Source organism: Schistocerca cancellata, chromosome 2 (assembly GCF_023864275.1).
Source record: "Schistocerca cancellata isolate TAMUIC-IGC-003103 chromosome 2, iqSchCanc2.1, whole genome shotgun sequence".
Lineage (NCBI taxonomy): Eukaryota > Metazoa > Arthropoda > Insecta > Orthoptera > Acrididae > Schistocerca > Schistocerca cancellata.
This window is the reverse complement of record NC_064627.1, coordinates 1,056,353,377-1,056,373,846: the sequence shown is the minus strand read 5'-3', so window position 1 is coordinate 1,056,373,846 and position 20,470 is coordinate 1,056,353,377. Positions and strand designations below refer to the sequence as shown.

Sequence of the window (20,470 nt, the reverse complement as noted above, 5' to 3'; positions counted from 1 at the left end):
GTCCATTTAAAAGGTAAGAAAATGTATGTCAGACTGTAAACCTTAAGTTGGTTTGCTACAGAAGTGATTGCTTGTACATCGTTACATTAAGTTAAATAGTGGAAAATCCAGGATGGAATAATGGCAATATTATGAAAAGGATAGTTGCTACTCACCATTTGTTGATTCAGTGTGACTAAGGAAGCATAATATTGTGTTGAACACTGGTATTACCATCAGGGGATAGCTTGAAACTACAAATTTGATTCATGTATCATATTCAGACTTAACACTTATACGTCACAGATTTTTATGTCATCTTCAAAAGGCTATGTCTTTGCGCTCACTGAATGTTGGCCTCTGTTCATATGAAAGTTTTATGTCGAAATTGTCTGTTTAGCGCCTCCTGAAATAATGAAATATTTGTCATTTGTTCTGCAACACCCTGTATTTAGGAGTGTATGTAGAGCACTGCACTGTAGTTACCCTTTATAGATCCTGCCACATAGAAAGATATTTTTTCTTCTGCTTATTTCGCCAGCTAAATTACAGCATTTTTAATTACAGCATGTTCGGTCAGCAGTCTTCGAACTCTGATGACAGTATCATCTTTGTTTATTGTATTGAGTTGTGGTTATGGGCTGCTTCTCTGATAAACATTTTATATTCAATTTCTCGGTAGAAAAAGGAAGAATATTAAGAAATTATCTTCAGGAGACATCTCTTTATTGGACAATACAGTGTTGCTTTGTTAAATTTCATACAAAAAGTTTCTCTTATTTGTATTGTAATTGCAATTACATTTCTGCCAGTAGGTGACTGTAAAGGTATTTAGCTTCCATATTTACTTTCAACTATAGTGAGCTTGGAACGGCACAGTTCCTTCCATCCTTTTTACTAGCACCTACCTGTGAACTAGTCACAGCAGATCGCCGCTAGGAAAGCCGAGCAGAAATTTACCGTACTACAACTCACACCAGGCTGAATATGACATAACTACTCTAAAAATCAGGAAAAGGTCTTAATTTAGAATGAAAGGTGGAAATACTGGCAAAACTTTGGTATATTCTGAAGTTTGAGAATTACACATTCACTGCCAAGCCCATGCTAATCCTAACACAGCCATGCATAAATCCTTTCATTCATGTTAGCAAGTTTATGGTAACTTATTTCCCGAAATCTGAACAGCTACTAAACACGGGCTGTTCTTAAATGAAAATGCTCGCTACAGTATTATGTTTATCGGTGTCTAATGCACTCAAGGTTTCGCTCACCAATCTGCTGAATATATGACGTGGGTTTACTGTCTTTTCTCATGCACAAAATTACTTAAAAAATTTGTACTTTCTAAAAGAAACACACCGGTATAAATATACCTTCAATTTAAAACACGTTCAAAACATGTAGCACAAATAAATTCTGCAAACTATAAATTCCTTCAGAACTTCTACTATGCATGACTCCTACTACGCATCTTGGCTCCGGCTACTTAAGACTCATGTTTGCATTCTGTATCTCCGAGAGAAAAGATGCACCAAGAATACTGTTTTCTTTGGTCAGTTTTCTTTAAGGCCAATAGAAAAACATCATTCTCCCCCATTAGTCCGTGCTTTTCATGACTAACCAATCAACAAATAACACACTTTCGACCTGTACTTTTCCTGAAATAAATATTTAACATTTTGATATTTGTATTATACTTTACGTTATTAACTATTTTCATTTGTACTCGAATTAGCTTTCCTTTTACTATAAACTTACTTAACATATTGTGATATAAAATTCCCCGTCGTCTGCATTCACACTGTTTCAAAACTTCCTCTTACTACAGTGTTCATAAGTAGAACAATGATTTACATATTTACTTTAGATCACATTCACGCATCATTCACACTACTATAAGCATATACAGAACTGTACAAACATAAATAAACAAAAAAATGCCTTCAAGAAATAAACTGAACAATTCACAAAAACTTTCTCTTGACCTGTTTCTTGAATGTCTCTGTCCGCTACTGTACTCCGGTGGATGAAAATTAGAACTACGTACTCGACTGAACCCGCTTCAGACCATCTGTCACTGTGCACACACGAGTCATTCTCCCAATACACAGGCTCCATACAAGAGCGATATAAGGCCTCTCAACCCCTATGATTATAAACTTTTTTTTAATTTTCAATTTGTACAAAATTATTGATGGTGGTTTCAAATTTTAAATCTTTCAAAAAATTCTCATTCTTATAAACCAAAATTACAAATTTCTTACTCTGGACTTGGCAGTCATTTGGCAGACATTTGCTTGTGTCTATGTGCGGATGGGTATGTGTGTGTGCGAGTGTATACCTGTCCTTTTTTCTCCTTAAGGTAAGTCTTTGCGCTCCCGGGATTGGAATGACTCCTTACCCTCTCCCTTAAAACCCACATCCTTTCGTCTTTCCCTCTCCTTCCCTCTGTCCTGATGAAGCAACCGTTGGTTACGAAAGCTTGAATTTTGTGTGTATGTTTGTGTTTGTTTGTGTGTCTATCAACCTGCCAGCACTTTCGTTCAGTAAGTCACATCATCTTTGCTTTTAGATATAAAACAAAGATGATGTGACTTACCAAACGAAAGTGCTGGCAGGTCGATAGACACACAAACATACACACAAAATTCAAGCTTTCGCAACCAACGGTTGCTTCGTTAGGAAAGAGGGAAGGAGAGGTAGAGACGAATGGATGTGGGTTTTAAGGGAGAGGGTAAGGAGTCATTCCAATCCTGGGAGCGGAAAGACTTACCTTAGGGGGGGGGGGGGGGGGGGGGGGGGAAAGGACAGGTATACACTCGCGCACACACACCCATATCCAACCGCACATACACAGACACAAGCAGGCCTTTACAAATGTCTTCGACAGGCGGCTTTTAGTTTAATGGATTCTGGGATTCTGTACCATTTCTTATGTTAACCCCATTTGCTGTCACCTTGCTGCAACATCATCATTTCGCCCTGGAGAATACAGTCAATAATTGTGCACCTGCTCCCCATTATTTCACCTATCGTTTGCTGGATAGCCCCACCTCCTGACACCTCTGCTCCTGCTGTTTCCACAGTACACGCCAAATCTGTTAACGTTTACATTCTGCCGCTGTTCTGTATTGTTTGGTGGTCTGACATTACGATTTGCATGCTCTTCCTAATTCAACTACTCCTCAACTCTCTCCAAATAACTACTGAATTTACGAACGTCATCCCTCAGAGCTGCAATAATTTTGTTTTTCGCCAGTTCTTGGACAGTTCACCTTCCAGGCCCATAACAATTTGTTCTGGGTCAACTTTATTGTTTAAATATGACAAATTTGTCTTCCACTTTAACACAAACTTTCTTACGCTTTCCTTTCTGGAATTAAACTTTTCCCCAGTCCAGAAGCTTTTTAGCAACTCCATTTGTTTTGCTTGCCCCCAATATTCTTTAAAAAACGCCTCTTCAAATTTATCTAGAGTATCGTCCTGTTCAGCAGTGATAATCCCCCAAGAATTTAGACATAATAAACCCTTTTTTTTTGTCTGTCTGACCACAAACGAGGTAGAACACCTTCAAAGTCATTCCAAAATTCGTTTAGCTGTACATTTCCTGTTGGATCAAAATGTAAAAACTGCCTGTTAGCAACATTTGCTATTTCAGATGATTCTGCTTCAAAGCAGTTTTAATGGATTGTTGACAATTCTTCTGAACTTGAGAAATTTTGCCATCCACTTTACTTTCTAATGACTTCATACCATTTTTCCACATTTCTTTTAAAACTGTAGTTTGCTTTTCAGTCTTTTCATTAAAATCACTAGTTTGCTTTTCGAGTTTTTCATCAAGTATATTGATTTTTTAACCAGTTGTTTCATCCATATTAGCATGTTGTTTGTTCCCATCTTTCATAGAACCCATTAATGCTGCAAACATTTCTTGCATACCTCCAGGCTCTGTTTTCTGCATTACTGTTCCCTGTTCACATAATTCCACCGGTACTATACCAAATTTGGTATCCACATTTAACACACTTGATTCAGTAACACTACCAAAATGATTGTTACCGATTTCATGCGTAATGTCACTTTCAGGATCTACACTATCTCCACTAGTTACATTCACTGACATACTTGAAGCAGTACTGCCTGTAAATAACAAAGAAATGTTGTCAAAAATCTCCTCTTTTACTTTAACATCTACTCCTCCTTTCTGTTCAGGTGTGCTAGTTTGTGAAGCACTTACACTGAATGAGAGCGCACACACACACACACACACACACACACACACACACAACAAACTTCTTTCGTTGAATGCTGCAGCCTCGGTGTGCTGACACTGCGAGCCCGACCTTCGTTTGCCGTAAAAGTTTCAGGGTCCCCGCTCGTCGTGTAAGTTGGCATTGCTGCCCTGCTGCTTGTTGATACTGCTGTCACTCCATCTGCTGCTTCTATGTGCCCTGGTTGTTATTGTGACTGTTTAACATCACCTTCTTTCGTGTAAGTCTCTCCAGTGACTCGAAACGGGTTCTGTTCAAAATTCCGCGTGTACCGATTTATTAAGTTTTTCATTATCATTCACTATACGGTCTTTCACAAAATGCCTCTCAACTAAGGATTCAATGTACTATGGCTTTTTAACTGCTTTCCCAGCTGATGCACCATGTACAGCGGCACGGTTTCATCCATCCTTTTTACCAGCACCTATCTGTGAACTTGTCTCAGCAGATCACTGGTAGGAAAGCTGAGCAGAAACCTACCGTACTGCAACTCGCACCAGGCTGACTACGACGTAACTATTCTAAAATTGGGAAAAGGTCTTGATTTTGAGTGAAAGGTGGAAATACTGGCAAAACTTCGGTATATTCTGAAGTTGATAATTACCCATTCACTGGCAAGCCCGTGTTAATCCTAACACAGCCATGCACAATACCTTTCATTCCTTTTAGCAGGTTTATGGTAACTTATTTCTCGAAATCTGAACAGCTACTAAACAAGGATTGTTCTTAAATGAAAGTGCTCGCCACACGATTATGTTTATCGGTGTTTAATGCACTCAAGTTTTTGCTCACCAATCTGCTGAATATGCCACACGGGTTTACTGTCTTATCTCATACGCAAAATTACTTTAAAAAATCCGTACTTTCTAAAAGAAACACACTGATAGAAATATGCCTTCACTTTAAAACACTTTTGAAACATGTAGCACAAATAAAACTGGCAAACTATAACTTTTTTCGGAGCTCATACTATACATGACCATACCTTTTGGGCTCCGACTACTTAAGACTGCTGTAAGCATTCTATATCTCTGAAAGAAAAGACGTGCCAAGAATACTCTGTTCTCATTGGTCAGTTTTCTTTAAGGCCAATAGAAAAACATCATTCTCCCACGTTAGTCCGTGCTTGTCATGACTAACCAATCAACAAATAACACACTTTCGACCTCTATTATTCCCGAAATAAATATTTAACGTTTTGATATTTGTATTATACTTTATGTTATTAACTATTTTCATTTGCACTCGAATTAGCTTTTCTTTTACCATAAACTTACTTAACATACAATGATACAAAATTCTCCGTCGTCTCCATTCACACTGTTTCAAAACTTCCTCTTACTACAGCATTCATGAGTAGAACAATGATTTATATATTTACTTTAGATCACATTCACGCATCATTCACACTACTATAAGCAATACAGAACTGTACAAATATAAATAAACAAAAAAGCATTCAAGAAATAAACCGAACAATTCACATAAACATTCTCTTGACCTGTTTCTTGAATGTGTCTGTCCGCTACTGTACTCCAGAGGATTAAAATGAGAACTACGTACTCGACTGAACCCGCTTCAGACCATCTGTCACTGTGCACGCACGAGTCATTCTCCCAATACACAGGCTCTAGATAGGAGCGATATAAGACATCATGGCTCAAGCATTATTCTTGGATTGCTTCTTTAAACTGAATGTCATAATAATATTGATATAGCCTAATCCTTGAAGTATCAAAAGATAAAAAGAATTTTTTATCCTTGCAGGTTTCTCGACAGTGCTTCATTTTTCCACGATGATCCCATGGATGGTGTTGTACGGCTGACTCGTATGATGCTGCATTATAAGTATCCAAAATACCTCGAGGACGGCTACGAAGCCCTCTCGTCACACCCTCCTGTTATTTACAGTAGTGTTGCTTCACCTCTAGGAGTTGTTCAACATATCTGCCGTCAGGTAAACCTTTTGTATTTTATGTAGAAGCACTTAATCGTCATAATAAAACTAAATAGAAGAATAACTTATACCTAATTTGCTGTCATATTTTTGCTGTCACTAGATAGCTTGGCTTCCTTGCAGGATAGAAGTAAAAAAAAAAAAAAAAAAAAAAAAAGAAAAAAAAGAAAGAAAAAGAAAAAGATGTGTGTAATGCAGATGTTCAGTTACTGTACAGTGGAGACAATTTTGTATTTGTATGTGGTGAAGGAGGCACTTAACTGTTTTGGGTAGTATAGCTAGATCATTTGGTCCACACTAGATTTTATTTTGAAGGGATTTCATGGATTTGGCATTAGATAATTTATTGTAGACTACTGCCAGGCTATATATCCTCCCAAAAGTTACTGTGTTTGAAATCTCTTTATGATATTTCTGTCGTGTCTACTACTTTTTTTATCTTCTTAAAAATAAAAGTTGGCTGTGTTGTTGTACGTAATGAAACTTTTTTTATTTTTTTTTTTTTTATTTTTTTTTTTTTATTTTTTTTTTTTAAATTTCATGTGGATTATGATGTTAAGTTGAAGAAAAAATTGCAATGTTTCATTAAATCTGTGGTGTACGATTCATTTATCACAAATCAATTTTCCAGATTTAATGCATTCATATGAGGAGTTGAAATGAAAAACGTAAATGCCATTTTTCTGAGAAACATGTATTTTGTGTTTCTGCATTCTCAGTACTCTGTTGCACATTCCTAGACTTGTTCCAAGTGTCAAATTAGGGAATAAATGTTTTACACATTCATTACTAGAAGGTGCATGGTCCGTGTGTCAAGCAGTGCTTCGCTCAGTTCAGTCAGTTAAAGCTATGAACCCATTCCATGTAATTCCAGTGCACGCAACTGACTTCTTTGATTTTAAAGGTGCTGCTGAATCATTGTTGTCAATGCAAGTATGTAAAATCTCCAAATTCAGTATGATCAAAGTGTCTTATACTCGTCCATCTCAAGTAGCTATTTAAAATTCTAATTCTGAAACAGAAGAATGGAAAAATGTAAGTTTACTTAAGAGGAAAGACCATGGCAGACACAGGCTATGCCATACTTCTTTCCATGCCATGTTTATTAGCTGCAAAACGGGAAGAACTGTTGATTTGCCGTTTCTTTAACAGCATGAGAGTTTACCGTAAACTTTTGCAACATCTGATCACAATAATGGAGTTGTATAAGAAACAAGTCAATACTGAGGGATGTTTTTTTTTTTTTTATTTTTTATTTTTTTTTTTATTTTGTGTGAATTTAATATTGTTATGCTGCAGAAATGTGAAAGAAATGAGAAATGATTTTTGTTGACTACAGTTCTGCTAGTTTAAATATTATTGCTTTACTCCTCTACTTGTATTATCACCAGTAAAACATAGTGCCTGTGTATTAATGGCACTTGGAACTGTTAGGATTAGGACTTGAAATTACGGCACCGGCACGTGTTTAACGAACAACTTTATTCATAAAGGACCGCACACTGAACAAGGAACACACACAGACAGAGAACACACACTGCTAGGACAGCTGTGTACATATCAACATCTGTGGACACCAATGATATTATGTGGCAGTAAAATTTGAATCTCAACATGCCCCTTCAATTTTTACACCCAAGTATAAATCGATGAACCTCAGTCCTTAAGTTTGTGGTTCTAAGTTCGCAGTCAAGAGTCCAACAACACACATCTCATGCTTCGGCGCAGGAAGGGCCTTCGTCAGCACATCTGCTACCATGTCTTCTGTTGACCGATATTCCAGTTTTAGTTGTTAATCTTGTAGGGCCTGGAGAATGAAGTGGTACTTTATGTGAATATGTTTTGTCTTTGAGTGGAAAACTGGATTATTTGCCAATTTTCCAGCTGACTGGTTGTCATTGAACAGTACAATGTTTGACAGCTCCGCTAAACCCGGCTCCTTCATGAAGGTTGATAGGTGAATCGCCTCCTTTGCTGCTTCGGAGATACTCATATACTCAGCCTCAGTTGATGAGAGAGTGACGGTCTCTGCTTGCGTGAACGCCATGAGATTGCTGACTTGCACAAGATGAAGTTGCAACCAGTATACGACCTCCTGTCAGCATCTGCAAAACCGAATATTCCCTCTTTATCCTTGACGTAGGTTAGTTTCTTGTCAATTGTTCCCTTGCGGTATCTAAGGATTCGTTTAGCTGCCTGCCAGTGAACAAGATTATGGCTGTTATTGTATTGGCTTAGCTTGTTGACTGCATGGCATATATCAGGTCGAGTGCCAGTGGCGATGTACATAAACACTCCGGGCAGTTCCCTGAACGGATACTGAGTCCCATCCGCTGTACTTGCAGATGCAACATCCAGTTTGATCCTGGTCATCAACAGGATTCTTACGGGCTTGCAGTCATCCATTCGGAATCAGTGTAAAACTTCTCTGATGTAGCCACTTTGACACAGCGTGAGTTTATCAACAGACTGATTTATGTCAATGCCCAGGTAGCATTTCACAGGACCAAGACCCTCGACATTGAATCTGGCAGATAACTTGTCCTGGATCTGCCTTGTCCTTTCCAGGTCTGATGACGCAATTATGATGTCGTCAACATAAGTGAGCAGGAAGACTAGAGAATTTCCCACACTGTCCACATATACACAAGGATCTGCACTAGTGGGCTGCAGTCCGATTGACATCAATGTGGTGTTTAATTTGGCACATTACTGTCTGCCAGCTTGGCACAATCCGTAGATGGCTTTTGTAAGCTTGCACACTTTGTAACCAGGTTTTAACTTCTGGAGCATATCATCTGCCTTTTTGGCTATGTGATGGTCCTCCTCTACATCTCTCATCTTCTGTAAGAGCTTGGCTAATGAGTCCAGCTGTTTCATGAAGATTTCAGTATCAATTTCACCGTTGAGGAATGCAGTGGTGATATCCAGCTGTGAGACATGCAAGTTAAACTTCACGGCCAGAGCCATGAGGAGTCTGAATGATTCTTGCAACTGGAGAGAATGTTTCCACAAAGTCAACTCCGGGTCTTTGGTTGAATCCTCGTGCAACTATTCTGGCCTTTCTTCGTAGCAAGGATCCATCACTACCGTATTTGTTTCTTAAGACAGTTCTGCAGTCAATTATTTTTCTGTTTGCTGGTCTGTCCACAATGTCCCAGGTTTCATTCGTGACTAGCGACTTGACTTCAGCGTGTATAGTGCTAAACCATTCTTGACTATCTGGACCTTTCAATGCATCCTCAACACTGATTTCTGTTGCACTAACAGCAAAGTAGATGTGATGACTTGAAACATCTGTTGCAAGCTGTGGAGCAGGTGTGACACTTGAGGAATTGCTGTCCTCGCCACATGACAGGCTATCATCTGAAATGATATCGTGTGGTAGCGAGGTGACTTCTTCTTCTTCTTCTTCTTCAAAACCGTAAAGTGGTTCTTCATCAGAGAATGATTCTGATTCACAGCTTCTGTTGTCACTCAAGTCTCCTGGTGAAAGGTCCATGCAGATGATTCTTCTTTGGCAATGATGTTGTTCATCTGCAGAGAGGTCTACATAGGTTTGCTTGGGTTCAAAACTGTTATGATCAAGGAACCTGACATCTTGTGATGTGTGTATCTTGTGGTCTTTTGGCACCCACACACGATAGGTACTTGAACAGTCTGAGTAGCCTACGAAGATTCCTTGGTTGCCTCTCAGATCAAACTTCCCCTTGTTTGGCGATTTGTCCAGGATGATACTTTCACTGAATACATGAAGGTGTGACAGGTCTGGTGTCTTCTCCATTCACTTTTCATATGGAGTTCCACCTGAAAGTCCTTTGGTTAGTCAGCGATTTTGGACGTGGTTGTCTGTGTTAATAGCTTCGGCCCAAAGTGATGGTGGCTGCCAGACTTCAGCATCATGCAGTGAGCCACTTCAACCAAGGATTGGTTCTTTCGTTCAGCAACACCATTCTGTTGTGGTGTATAAGGAACTGTTCAATGTCGCTGTATTCTTGCCGCTCGGAAGATGGAGTCCATCCTTTCATTGCAGTATTCCTTGCCATTATCTGACTGGAAAGATTTGATTTTACATCCAGTCTGATTTTCAGCAAAGTTCTTGAATTCAACAAATCTGTCCACAACTTCCCCCTTGTGTCGAAGAAAGTAGACTTGACACCGTCTGCAGTGGTAATCTATGAAGGTTACAAAATATCTTGCACCACCTAGAAATTGTTCTCTCATTGGCACACAGACATCTGAATGTACTAACTCCAGAAGGTCACTTTTGTTTTCATCCTGCCTGGTGAAGGGGGTGGATGTGATCTTTCTTCAAGACATAAGCACTTGGTGAAGTCTGCATCACTGAATTTCAAGCCTGTCACATACTCATCCTTGAGCATTCTAATCATATCTCCAGAGTTCAAGTGTCCTAATCGAGCATGCCAGATTTGCGTGTCACATTTCGTAATTTTTGTCACGGCAGCTGTACAGGCCTTTCGGCTTTTTTCATGCAAGTAAAACAGGTTACCAACTCTGTTTGCAATCACCTTAACTTTATCGTTTGTGTCCCTTATAACTGCGCGATTTTTCTCAAAGGTAACAGTGTGATTGCTGTCCACAACCTTCGTGACTGAGGTTAGATTGGTTCCGAGTTTTGGCACATACAAAGTGTTTTTCAGCGTAATGGAGTTCGTATCACTGGCTGAGATTTTGATGCGTATGTCGCCTTTAGCTGTCACTTGCGTAGCACTGTTGTCTGCAAGCGTTAAACTTTCTTGTGCTTTGGTTACGCTTGTAAACACTTTAGGGTCGTTACACATGGGTGATGTGCAACCACTGTCTATACACCACAAAACATTTAGTTCATGAGACTTTGGAGCATGTTCGTTAATGGAAAAACAGCAATGAGCTTCATCAACTTTATTTGCAGCTTGTGCAATTAGATTCCTTTTGAAGAAACACTCTTCTTCTTTGTGGCCTTTCTTGTTGCAAAAACTGCACCTGAATGATGATTTTTCCCGCCTTTGCTTCTGTTTTGATTTTTGTTCCGATTTGGCACAGTCACTTAAGGCACCTTTTGATTTGTTTACGAAATGTTTAGGCCTGACCGCTTTGACAAACATTGCAGCACTCGCATTTTCACTGTCTTTCTGAACTCTCACATTGTTTTCTTCCAAGATTTTCACTTTTAGTGTCTCGACATCAGCTAGGTTATCACGAGACTCGATTGCACACCTAAAATTATCGTAACTATCTGGCAAAATAGAGCAACATTATCGACAATAAATCGCCGTTTATATTGACGTCCATTGCTTGTAATTTGTCCATTGCACTGAAGAATTCATTAAGATGCTGTGTTACATCATCACTAGGTTGCATCTTGTGAAGAGTAAGACGTTTCAGTAGCGTTGTTTTGCGAGCAGATCCTTTGGATGCATAAATTGATTAAAGTTTGAGCCATACCTTACGTGATGTGCTGCAGTTCTTCCCTTGCTTCAGTTCCGTGGGGCTGGTGGATAGAATGAGGTCTGCCTTCGCCTTCCTGTCTGCAGTTAACCACGCTTTGTACGCGGCTTGTGCAGCGGCGAATGCGGCACCTTCACCAGTCACTGCAGGTTGTGGTATGTCTCCAGATACATACCCCCACGTGTCGTTGTTGATGAGTACTGCTTCGACTTTTGAATTCTCCATGTGTCGTAGCTATCACGTGATAACGTTTCCACTCGAACTCTGTGTGCTGCAGCCATGTGCACTGTATTTGTCACGTTAATGGACTCAGTTTATTTCCGCACTTCAGCTTACAAATTTCCATTTTCGTATAAACAAAAGAGTATCGCTTTTACCAATCGTGTGAAACCTGGGCCCATAACCTGTTAGGATTAGGACTTGATATTACGGTAACGACACGTGTTTAACGAACAACTTTATTCATAAAGGACCACACACTGAACAAGGAACACACACAGACAGAGAACACACACTGCTAGAACAACTGTGTACATAACATCTGTGGACACCAATGATATTATGTGACGGTAAAATTTGAATCTCAACAGGAACAAAACCTTTCTTATTAGCACTGAGAACCAGTTAGTTTCCTGATATGGCAGTTAGAACATTCTTGATAAATTATTATTTTTATAATTTGTCTCATTTTTTGCAGTCATAAGGTAGGCAGGATAATTATGTGGTGTCAGTACCTTCTCATTGTGTGTATACAAATAAGTTTTGTTCAAAAAGAGATATATTGGTTCTGATTCTCCTGACAAATGTGAGATTTGCAATTTAGAATGTTTTCCACTCTTCAGATGTTCATAAAAAACCATTTTCCTCCATATAACTGAAGTAGTAACTGAATTCACTGTCACAAAATTTCTAATTGGCCATCAGACGAGAGAGAAATATCTGGATTTTTAGAATTTTATCATTTCTTACAAATCTTTCTTGCCTTTTAAACAATAATAATCACCCATCATTGGTTGGATTTAAAATATTCTTCTTTTAAGTACTATAATTCTGTTCAGTTTTGCCTGTGTAGAAATTTTCTTGTGAGTGTACTACTGTATAATGCATGAAACAGATATGCTGTGGTTACAGTCTAAACATTCAGTCAGTTATACATAACTAAAATTTTGTGAGTTAGCCAGACAATAAAATTAAATCATAATTCCATGTGTTTCCAGAATAGTAGTGAAGTGACATATCATGTACGAATAAGAGTGTTTACTTTATTACATACAGCAACATCACACATCTATCAATCCGACTGAAGGGCAGTTTCAATCTGACTGAAGGGCAGTTAGTGTCATTAAAAAGACCCCATAATACTGTGACAGGTGCATTGGTAGAGTGTGCATTTGACGGGGTGTCTTTTTGGCAGTTGTTAGTTCCACTCTCTTGTTTGCTTACCTGTCTAAAGATGAGGTTGGGTCAGGAAGGAAGAACACCAAACAGTCTGAATTTTATTACAAAAAGAAAAACAGTAAAAAAACAGTGCTCACAACCAGTGTCACACAGCCACGTGAGCTATATGTAAAAGACAGCATGCCAGAAAACACCTGGTGTGGTCACATTGATATGCAGTCATGCACTTGTAGACTGCAATTTGAATACAGAAATGCATATAGCAGTCATTACAAAAGATACAGCCAGTGACAAAAGTGGTAGACGTTTAATACAAAACTGAAAGCTTTGCTTGCAAAAGACTGCAGGTGCCTTTCATTACTTCATATCCGAACATTCACACCCTCTATACAGGCATACCATTAATTACATCAGACTCGACCATTTTATTGAAACAAATTACAAAAATCAATGTACATTTATTGCATCATACTGTAGGCATATAATGTGATTTTTTTTAAAGTGCATAAAATGGGTAAACAATTAAAAATGAAAATATGTAACAGTTAAGGTATATTGGAATAAAAATTGCATAGAAAGAACACACACATCCTCTATAAGGGTTGGGGGAAAATATTGGTCCAGTAATTCATGTTGCTCTAATTGCACATGACACTCATGTTTCCAAAAGATGCAGAGGCTCTTGACATAACTGATGAGGATTTTCAGAACTCCGGTGTTGATTATTCTGCGAGTTCATGTACCCCCATAACCACAGACATTCTTCTTCATCAGTTAAAAAAATATTAAATTTGTATACAGTTGTCTGAGCTGATGCTGCTGACACGCCTTTCTAAATGGCAGAATGATTTTATTTTCTCTGGCTTCCTTCCAAGGCTGCTACTAATACATCTAGTTAAGCTAAAACTGATACGCCACCATTCAGTCCCAGAAATGGGGCAAAGAGTATGCTGCCTCTCCAGCATCGGTCCCAATGCAACGCCAGACACAACATTTGTGTCGTACTTGAAACCCCCACGTACAAATGAGCAGCTAATAAGATTTGCATAGAAACAATAACCACAAAAAGATTGATTTGGTCTTTTGAGTGTGGCCCACTTTTAGGGCTAAATTATAAATTGACACAGTAGTCATATTCGATTTAACATAAACATGAGATTGTCTGAACCATGCAAACATATGCACTAATTGGAAAATTATAAAATTAGAGGAAAGATAAACAATGCTTCATTACTCACCTGCGATATAGGAAACAGAGCAGGGTTGCCACAAGTTCTGGAAATCAGGAAATGTCAGGAAATTTCAAATGTATCAGGGACATTTGGGGGGAAAAAACTGGAAAAATCTTGTTTTTGTCTTGGTAGCTGTAAAGGTTTGTTTACTGAGAAGCCATGTATCATCACTGGCTTGGCGCAGCTTAGTACGTGCGTCGCTTCACGACTCTCTCATTCTTACTGCTTCTCCCCTTACTACCATTCCCTTCAGCTTCTAGTCAGTGGTGCCACCACTTTTTGCCACTAGCCTAGCAGCTGCCGACAAGAGGCAGGGAGGTATGAGGAGTGGTTTGTTTGGATATGATTCTCAGAGACTGTTGACACAGTGGCCAGAGATGGCAGTCGTGTGCACAAGTTGTGTTTGAGTGATTGTATGAAAATGTGTGAGCTTTCATTTTCTGACAAAGCCTATGGCCAAAAATTTCATTATGAGAATGTTATTGTCATTTCTATTTGCCTGTCTGCGGCTTGGCGATCATCTTTACAGTGAGTTGTTACCTATTCTGATTCGTACTGATTCTCTGAGTATTCACGCAACTTACTTGTTGCATGGATTGACCACCATGGTCTCATTCATCAACATGGTGTTTGTGACATGTTAATAGCTGGCCACACAAGTGGATTTCCATCACAGGCCAAAACCGTAGGTCACTGCTGTGGGTATCTCTAACAGATCAGGCTTGCTGATCTGAAGCCATTCGGTTCCCACTAATGTGCAGACCCTGCCCATCAGATCTAGTCTCACCAATCTGCCTGCAGTCCAGGTCTGACTTGTGTGTGGCATAATGCAGCGGATTTTTTGGTTTATCCATGGACCCACCCCATGAACCATGGACCTTGCCATTAGTGGGGAGGCTTGCGTGCCTCAGTGATACAGATAGCTGTACCGTAGGTGCAACCACAACGAAGGGGTATCTGCTGAGAGACCAGACAAACATGTGGTTCCTGAAGAGGGGCAGCAGCCTTTTCAGTAGTTGCAGGGGCAGCAGCCTGGATGATTGACTGATCTGGCCTTGTAACACTAACCAAAACAGCCTTGCTGTGCAGGTACTGCGAATGGCTGAAAGCAAGGGGAAACTACAGCTGTCATTTTTCCCGAGGGCATGCAGCTTTACTGTGTGGTTAAATGATGATGGCGTCCTCTTGGGTAAAATATTCTGGAGGTAAAATAGTCCCCCCCATTCAGATCTCTGGGCGGGGACTACTCAAGAGGATGTTTTTATCAGGAGAAAGAAAACTGGCGTTCTACGGATCAGAGCGTGGAATTTCAGATCTCTTTATCGGGCAGGTAGGTTAGGAAATTTAAAAAGGGAAATGGATAGGTTAAAGTTAGATATAGTGGGAATTAGTGAAGTTCGGTGGCAGGAGGAACAAGACTTTTGGTCAGGTGAATACAGGGTTATAAATACAATATCAAATAGGGGTAATGCAGGAATAGGTTTAACAATAAATAAAAATAAAAAAAATAGGAGTGCGTGTAAGCTACTGCAAACAGCATAGTGAATGCATTATTGTGGCCAAGATAGACACAAAGCCCACACCTACTACAGTAGTACAAGTTTATATGCCACCTAGCTCTGCAGATGATTAAGAAATTGATGAAATGTATGATGAGATAGAAGAAATTATTCAGATAGTGAAGGGAGATGAAAATTTAATAGTCATGGGTGACTGGAATTCGATAGTAGGAAATGGGATAGAAGGAAACGTAGTAGGTGAATATGGATTGGGAGTAAGAAATGAGAGAGGAAGCTGCCTGGTAGAGTTTTGCACAGAGCATAACTTAATCATGGCTAAGACTTGGTTCAAGAATCATGAAAGAAGGTTGTATAGATGGAAGAACCCTGGAGATACTAGAAGGTTTCAGATAGATTATATAATGGTAAGACAGAGATTTAGGAACCAGGTTTTAAATTCTAAGGCATTTCCAGGGGCAGATGTGGACTCTGACCACAATCTATTGGTTATGAACTGTAGATTAAAACTGAAGAAACTGCAAAAAGGTGGGAATTTAAGGAGATGGGACCTGGATAAACTGAAAGGACCAGAGGCTGTACAGAGTTTTCAGGGAGAGCATAAGGGAACAATTGACAGGAATGGGGGAAAGAAATACAGTAGAAGACGAATGGGTAGCTTTGAGGGATGAAGTAGTGAAGGCAGCAGAGGAACAAGTAGGTAAAAAGACGAGGGCTAGTAGAAATCCCTGGGTAACAGAAGATATATTGAATTTAATTGATGAAAGTAGAAAATATAAAAATGCAGTAAATGAAGCAGGCAAAAAGGAATACAAACGTCTCAAAACAGAGATCGACAGGAACTGCAAAATGGCTAAGCAGGGATGGCTCGAGGATAAATGTAAGGATATAGAGGCTTATCTCACTAGGGGTAAGATAGATACTGCCTACAGGAAAATTAAAGAGACCTTTGGAGAAAAGAGAACCACTTGTATGAATATCAAGAGCTCAGATGGAAACCCAGTTCTAAGCAAAGAAGGGAAAGCAGAAAGGTGGAAGGAGTATATACAGGGTCTATACAAGGGCAATCTACTTGAGGACAATATTATGGAAATGGAAGAGGATGTAGATGAAGATGAAATGGGAGACATGATACTGCGTGAAGAGTTTGACAGAGAACTGAAAGACCTAAGTTGGAACATGGCACCGGGAGTAGACCACATTCGATTAGAACTACTGATAGCCTTGGGAGAGCTAGCCCTGACAAAACTCTACCATCTGGTGAGCAAGATGTATAAGACAGGCGAAATAGCCCCAGACTTCAAGAAGAATATAATAAATCCAATCCCAAAGAAAGCAGGTGTTGACAGATGTTAAAATTACCGAACTATCAGTTTAATAAGCCAGGGCTGCAAAATACTAAAACGAATTCTTTACAGACGAATGGAAAAACTGGTAGAAGCCGACCTTGGGGAAGAACAGTTTGGATTCCATAGAAATGTTGGAACACGTGAAGTAGAGAAAGCTTTTGACAGCGTTGACTGGAATACTCTCTTTCAAATTCTGAAGGTGGCAGGGGTAAAATACAGGGAGCAAAAGGCTATTTACAATTTTTACTGAAACCATATGGCAGTTACAAGAGTTGAGGGGCATGAAAGGGAAGCAGTGGTTGATAAGGGAGTGAGACAGGGTTGTAGCCTCTCCCCAATGTTATTCAATCTGTATATTGAGCAAGCAGTGAAGGAAACAAAAGAAAAATTTGGAGTAGGTGTTAAAATCCATGGAGAAGAAATAAAACTTTGAGGTTTGCTGATGACATTATAATTCTGTCACAGACAGCAACGGACTTGGAAGAGCAGTTGAATGGAATGGACAGTGTCTTGAAAGGAGGATATAAGATGAACATCAACAAAAGCAAAACAAGGATAATGGAATGTAGTCGAATTAAATTGGGCAATGCTGAGGGTATTAGATTAGGAAATGAGACACTTAAAGTAGTAAGTGAGTTTTGCTATCTGGGGAGCAAAATAACTGATGATGGTCGAAGTAGAGAGGATATAAAATGTAGACCGGCAATGGCAAGGAAAGCGTTTCTGAGGAAGAGAAATTTGTTTACATTGAGTATAGATTTAAATGTTAGGAAGTCGTTTCTGAAAGTATTTGTATGGAATGTAGCCATGTATGGAAGTGAAACGTGGATGATAAATAGTTTAGACAAGAAGAGAATAGAAGCTTTCGAAATGTGGTGCTACAGAAGAATGCTGAAGACTAGGTGGGTAGATCACGTAACTAATGAGGAGGTACTGAATAGAATTGGGGAGAAGAGGAGTTTGTGGCACAACTTGACTAGAAGAAGGGATTGGTTGGTAGGATATGTTCTGAGGCATCAAGGGATCACCAATTTAGTATTGGAGGGCAGCGTGGAGGGTAAAAATCGTAGAAGGGGACCAAGAGATGAATACACTAAGCAGATTGAGAAGGATGTAGGTTGCAGTAGGTACTGGGAAATGAAGAAGCTTGCACAGGATAGAGTAGCATGGAGAGCTGCATCGAACCAGTCACAGGACAGAAGACCACACAACAACAACATCCATGGACCCAGGACTGTGGTGCTCCAGGGCAGGCCAGAGGCCACGGGCAGTGGTTTTCAAGAATTGTGACTGTGTCACTGCAAGTATATTGAACAGTGTGGTGTTTTATAGATGTTATGTTTTTCTAGTACATTTTAGCACTTCAAAAGTAGTTTATATATTAGAAAGTATGGATGATGAGAAGAAAATTGTGCCAGTCCCTGGGAGTTTTTATGCTATGTACTCATGTATTCCTTGAAAGAAAAAGCACACATTACCTGTACAATAATTGAAATAACACAGAGGGTAATAACCAAAAATAACAAACATAGTAGAACCATCATTTCATTGGCAGTCACCTATAGTGTTGGTTTACACAACTCCTCCATGCCTTGTACACTTCTTTCAAGAGGCCTACTTTTTTCTGAGGTTATTTCTGAATTCAGTGAAGGTATTTTAAATCTGTCTTGCGGCTCCAACGAAATGCGTATTTTTGCCACAAAAGGTTTATTGAAATATATGACATCAGTGGTCTTAATGAAACATATATATCATTTCACTTGCTTTCTCCATCTGGAAACAGTTCATCACAAAAGATGTTGATGTTAGTACTTCAGATTTTTGGCCACACATTTGGAAGTACAGAAGTCCTTTTCTTTTTGTCAACTTAAGTCTGTAGTTACCATTGAGATCTCAGAATTTGTCAGGGGAAAAGTGCTAAAACTAGTCTGACAGTCAGGGGATTTCATGTTGGGAAACTTGTAGCAACCCTGTAGAAGTTTACCTTCCAGTGTCAATAAACAGGGAACTGATTTGATCTGGCTGGGATTATGGAAAGTCGGAGGTGCCGTAGAATTCTGTTCTGGGTTCATTGCTTTTATTAATTTGTATCAGTGATCGACCACTAAAAGTGGTACCTGATCTGAGGATGATCATTGTTGCCCGAAATCGATAGTCCAAGGACAATATCTTGTGATTGTAGACTGGAAATGTCAGATGGACAAAAGGGCATACCTACTCCAATAGAACTGTGCTTAGTTAAGTATTATGGGGTTCAAATCATCCTTTGTTTTGGGGAGAGCTTTCCCTCCACCCAATCTGAAAATCAAGAAAGAAATTCCTTATGGCTGTTATGCTTTAGCTAAGTCTTATTGGTTAAGTGAGCACTAGCAACTGGGACATAGAGTAGCACCCATATCATCCAGATTTTCATTTTATTTTTAAAAATAATTAAACATAGAAATGGAAATGTGATTAGTTTTATGTATGTTAACGCCTCTGTCTCTTCCCATCAGCTGAATTCATTCACTTTTTTCGTGTTTTCTTTCATACGTTTCATCAGTGACAAGCCAATTTGTATTAGCATTTTGTCCTTTTAACAGTTAGGTTTGCCAATGTTCTGTGTTCGCCCAGTGCCTTGCAACACAATGTTTGGATCGCAGCAGAAAATTGATGTCGCTGCCCTTGAGAGGCTTATGGAAGAAGATGCTGCTGGAGGGCGGATCCCTCTTATTGTTTTGGCAGATGCAGGTAATAACATATGGAAGAAAAAAGGGATTTTTATCATATTTAAAAATTGCTTTAAATGTTCCAGTTCTTGTACTTCTTTCTATATGTTGCACTGCTTCATTATGCAAGTAACTTTGAAAATGACATATTGATTTAATGATAAGTAATTGGTGTTTGAGCTGTTTCCAGAATTCCAACTTGAAAACAACTAACAAAAAGTGATAAGATGAATGCAGGCAAGTTCAAGTAACCTCACTTTCCATTTTTTGTTTGATGTCTGAATTCTGTAGCAACTGATGTACTGATTTTTTTAACCAGACTCCAATCTAACTATTTGGCAGTAATTGGTTGAAGGTAGCACGTATTTAATTAAATGTGAAACCTTCCATGGTAATACAGAGTTGGTGCCTGAATACTGCCCCCAGAGCTTACTGTGAGCATGTAGTGCTATGATTGCATGATGTGTTGGACAAAACCCATCCACATGTAGCCATATTTTTTTAATTCCCAGTGTTAAGACACAAAAAGGTAGAGAAAAAATTGGATACCAGAAATTTTGATCAGTTAGTGTTTGATTGTGCAACAAAGTATAGTTTTGTAATAGTGT

At 39.1% G+C, this 20,470-nt stretch overlaps 1 protein-coding gene across 1 annotated transcript in view; it reads left to right on the top strand.

Moving 5' to 3' along the window:
* The window catches only part of LOC126163046 (putative pyridoxal-dependent decarboxylase domain-containing protein 2), an 87,853-nt gene that overhangs the window by 7,642 nt on the left and 59,741 nt on the right, over positions 1 to 20,470 (top strand). The window contains exons 4-5 of the mRNA XM_049919929.1: positions 6,021 to 6,210; positions 19,737 to 19,884. Of these exons, the coding sequence (XP_049775886.1) occupies positions 6,021 to 6,210; positions 19,737 to 19,884 (338 nt within the window). The remainder of the gene's footprint in view (positions 1 to 6,020; positions 6,211 to 19,736; positions 19,885 to 20,470) is intronic.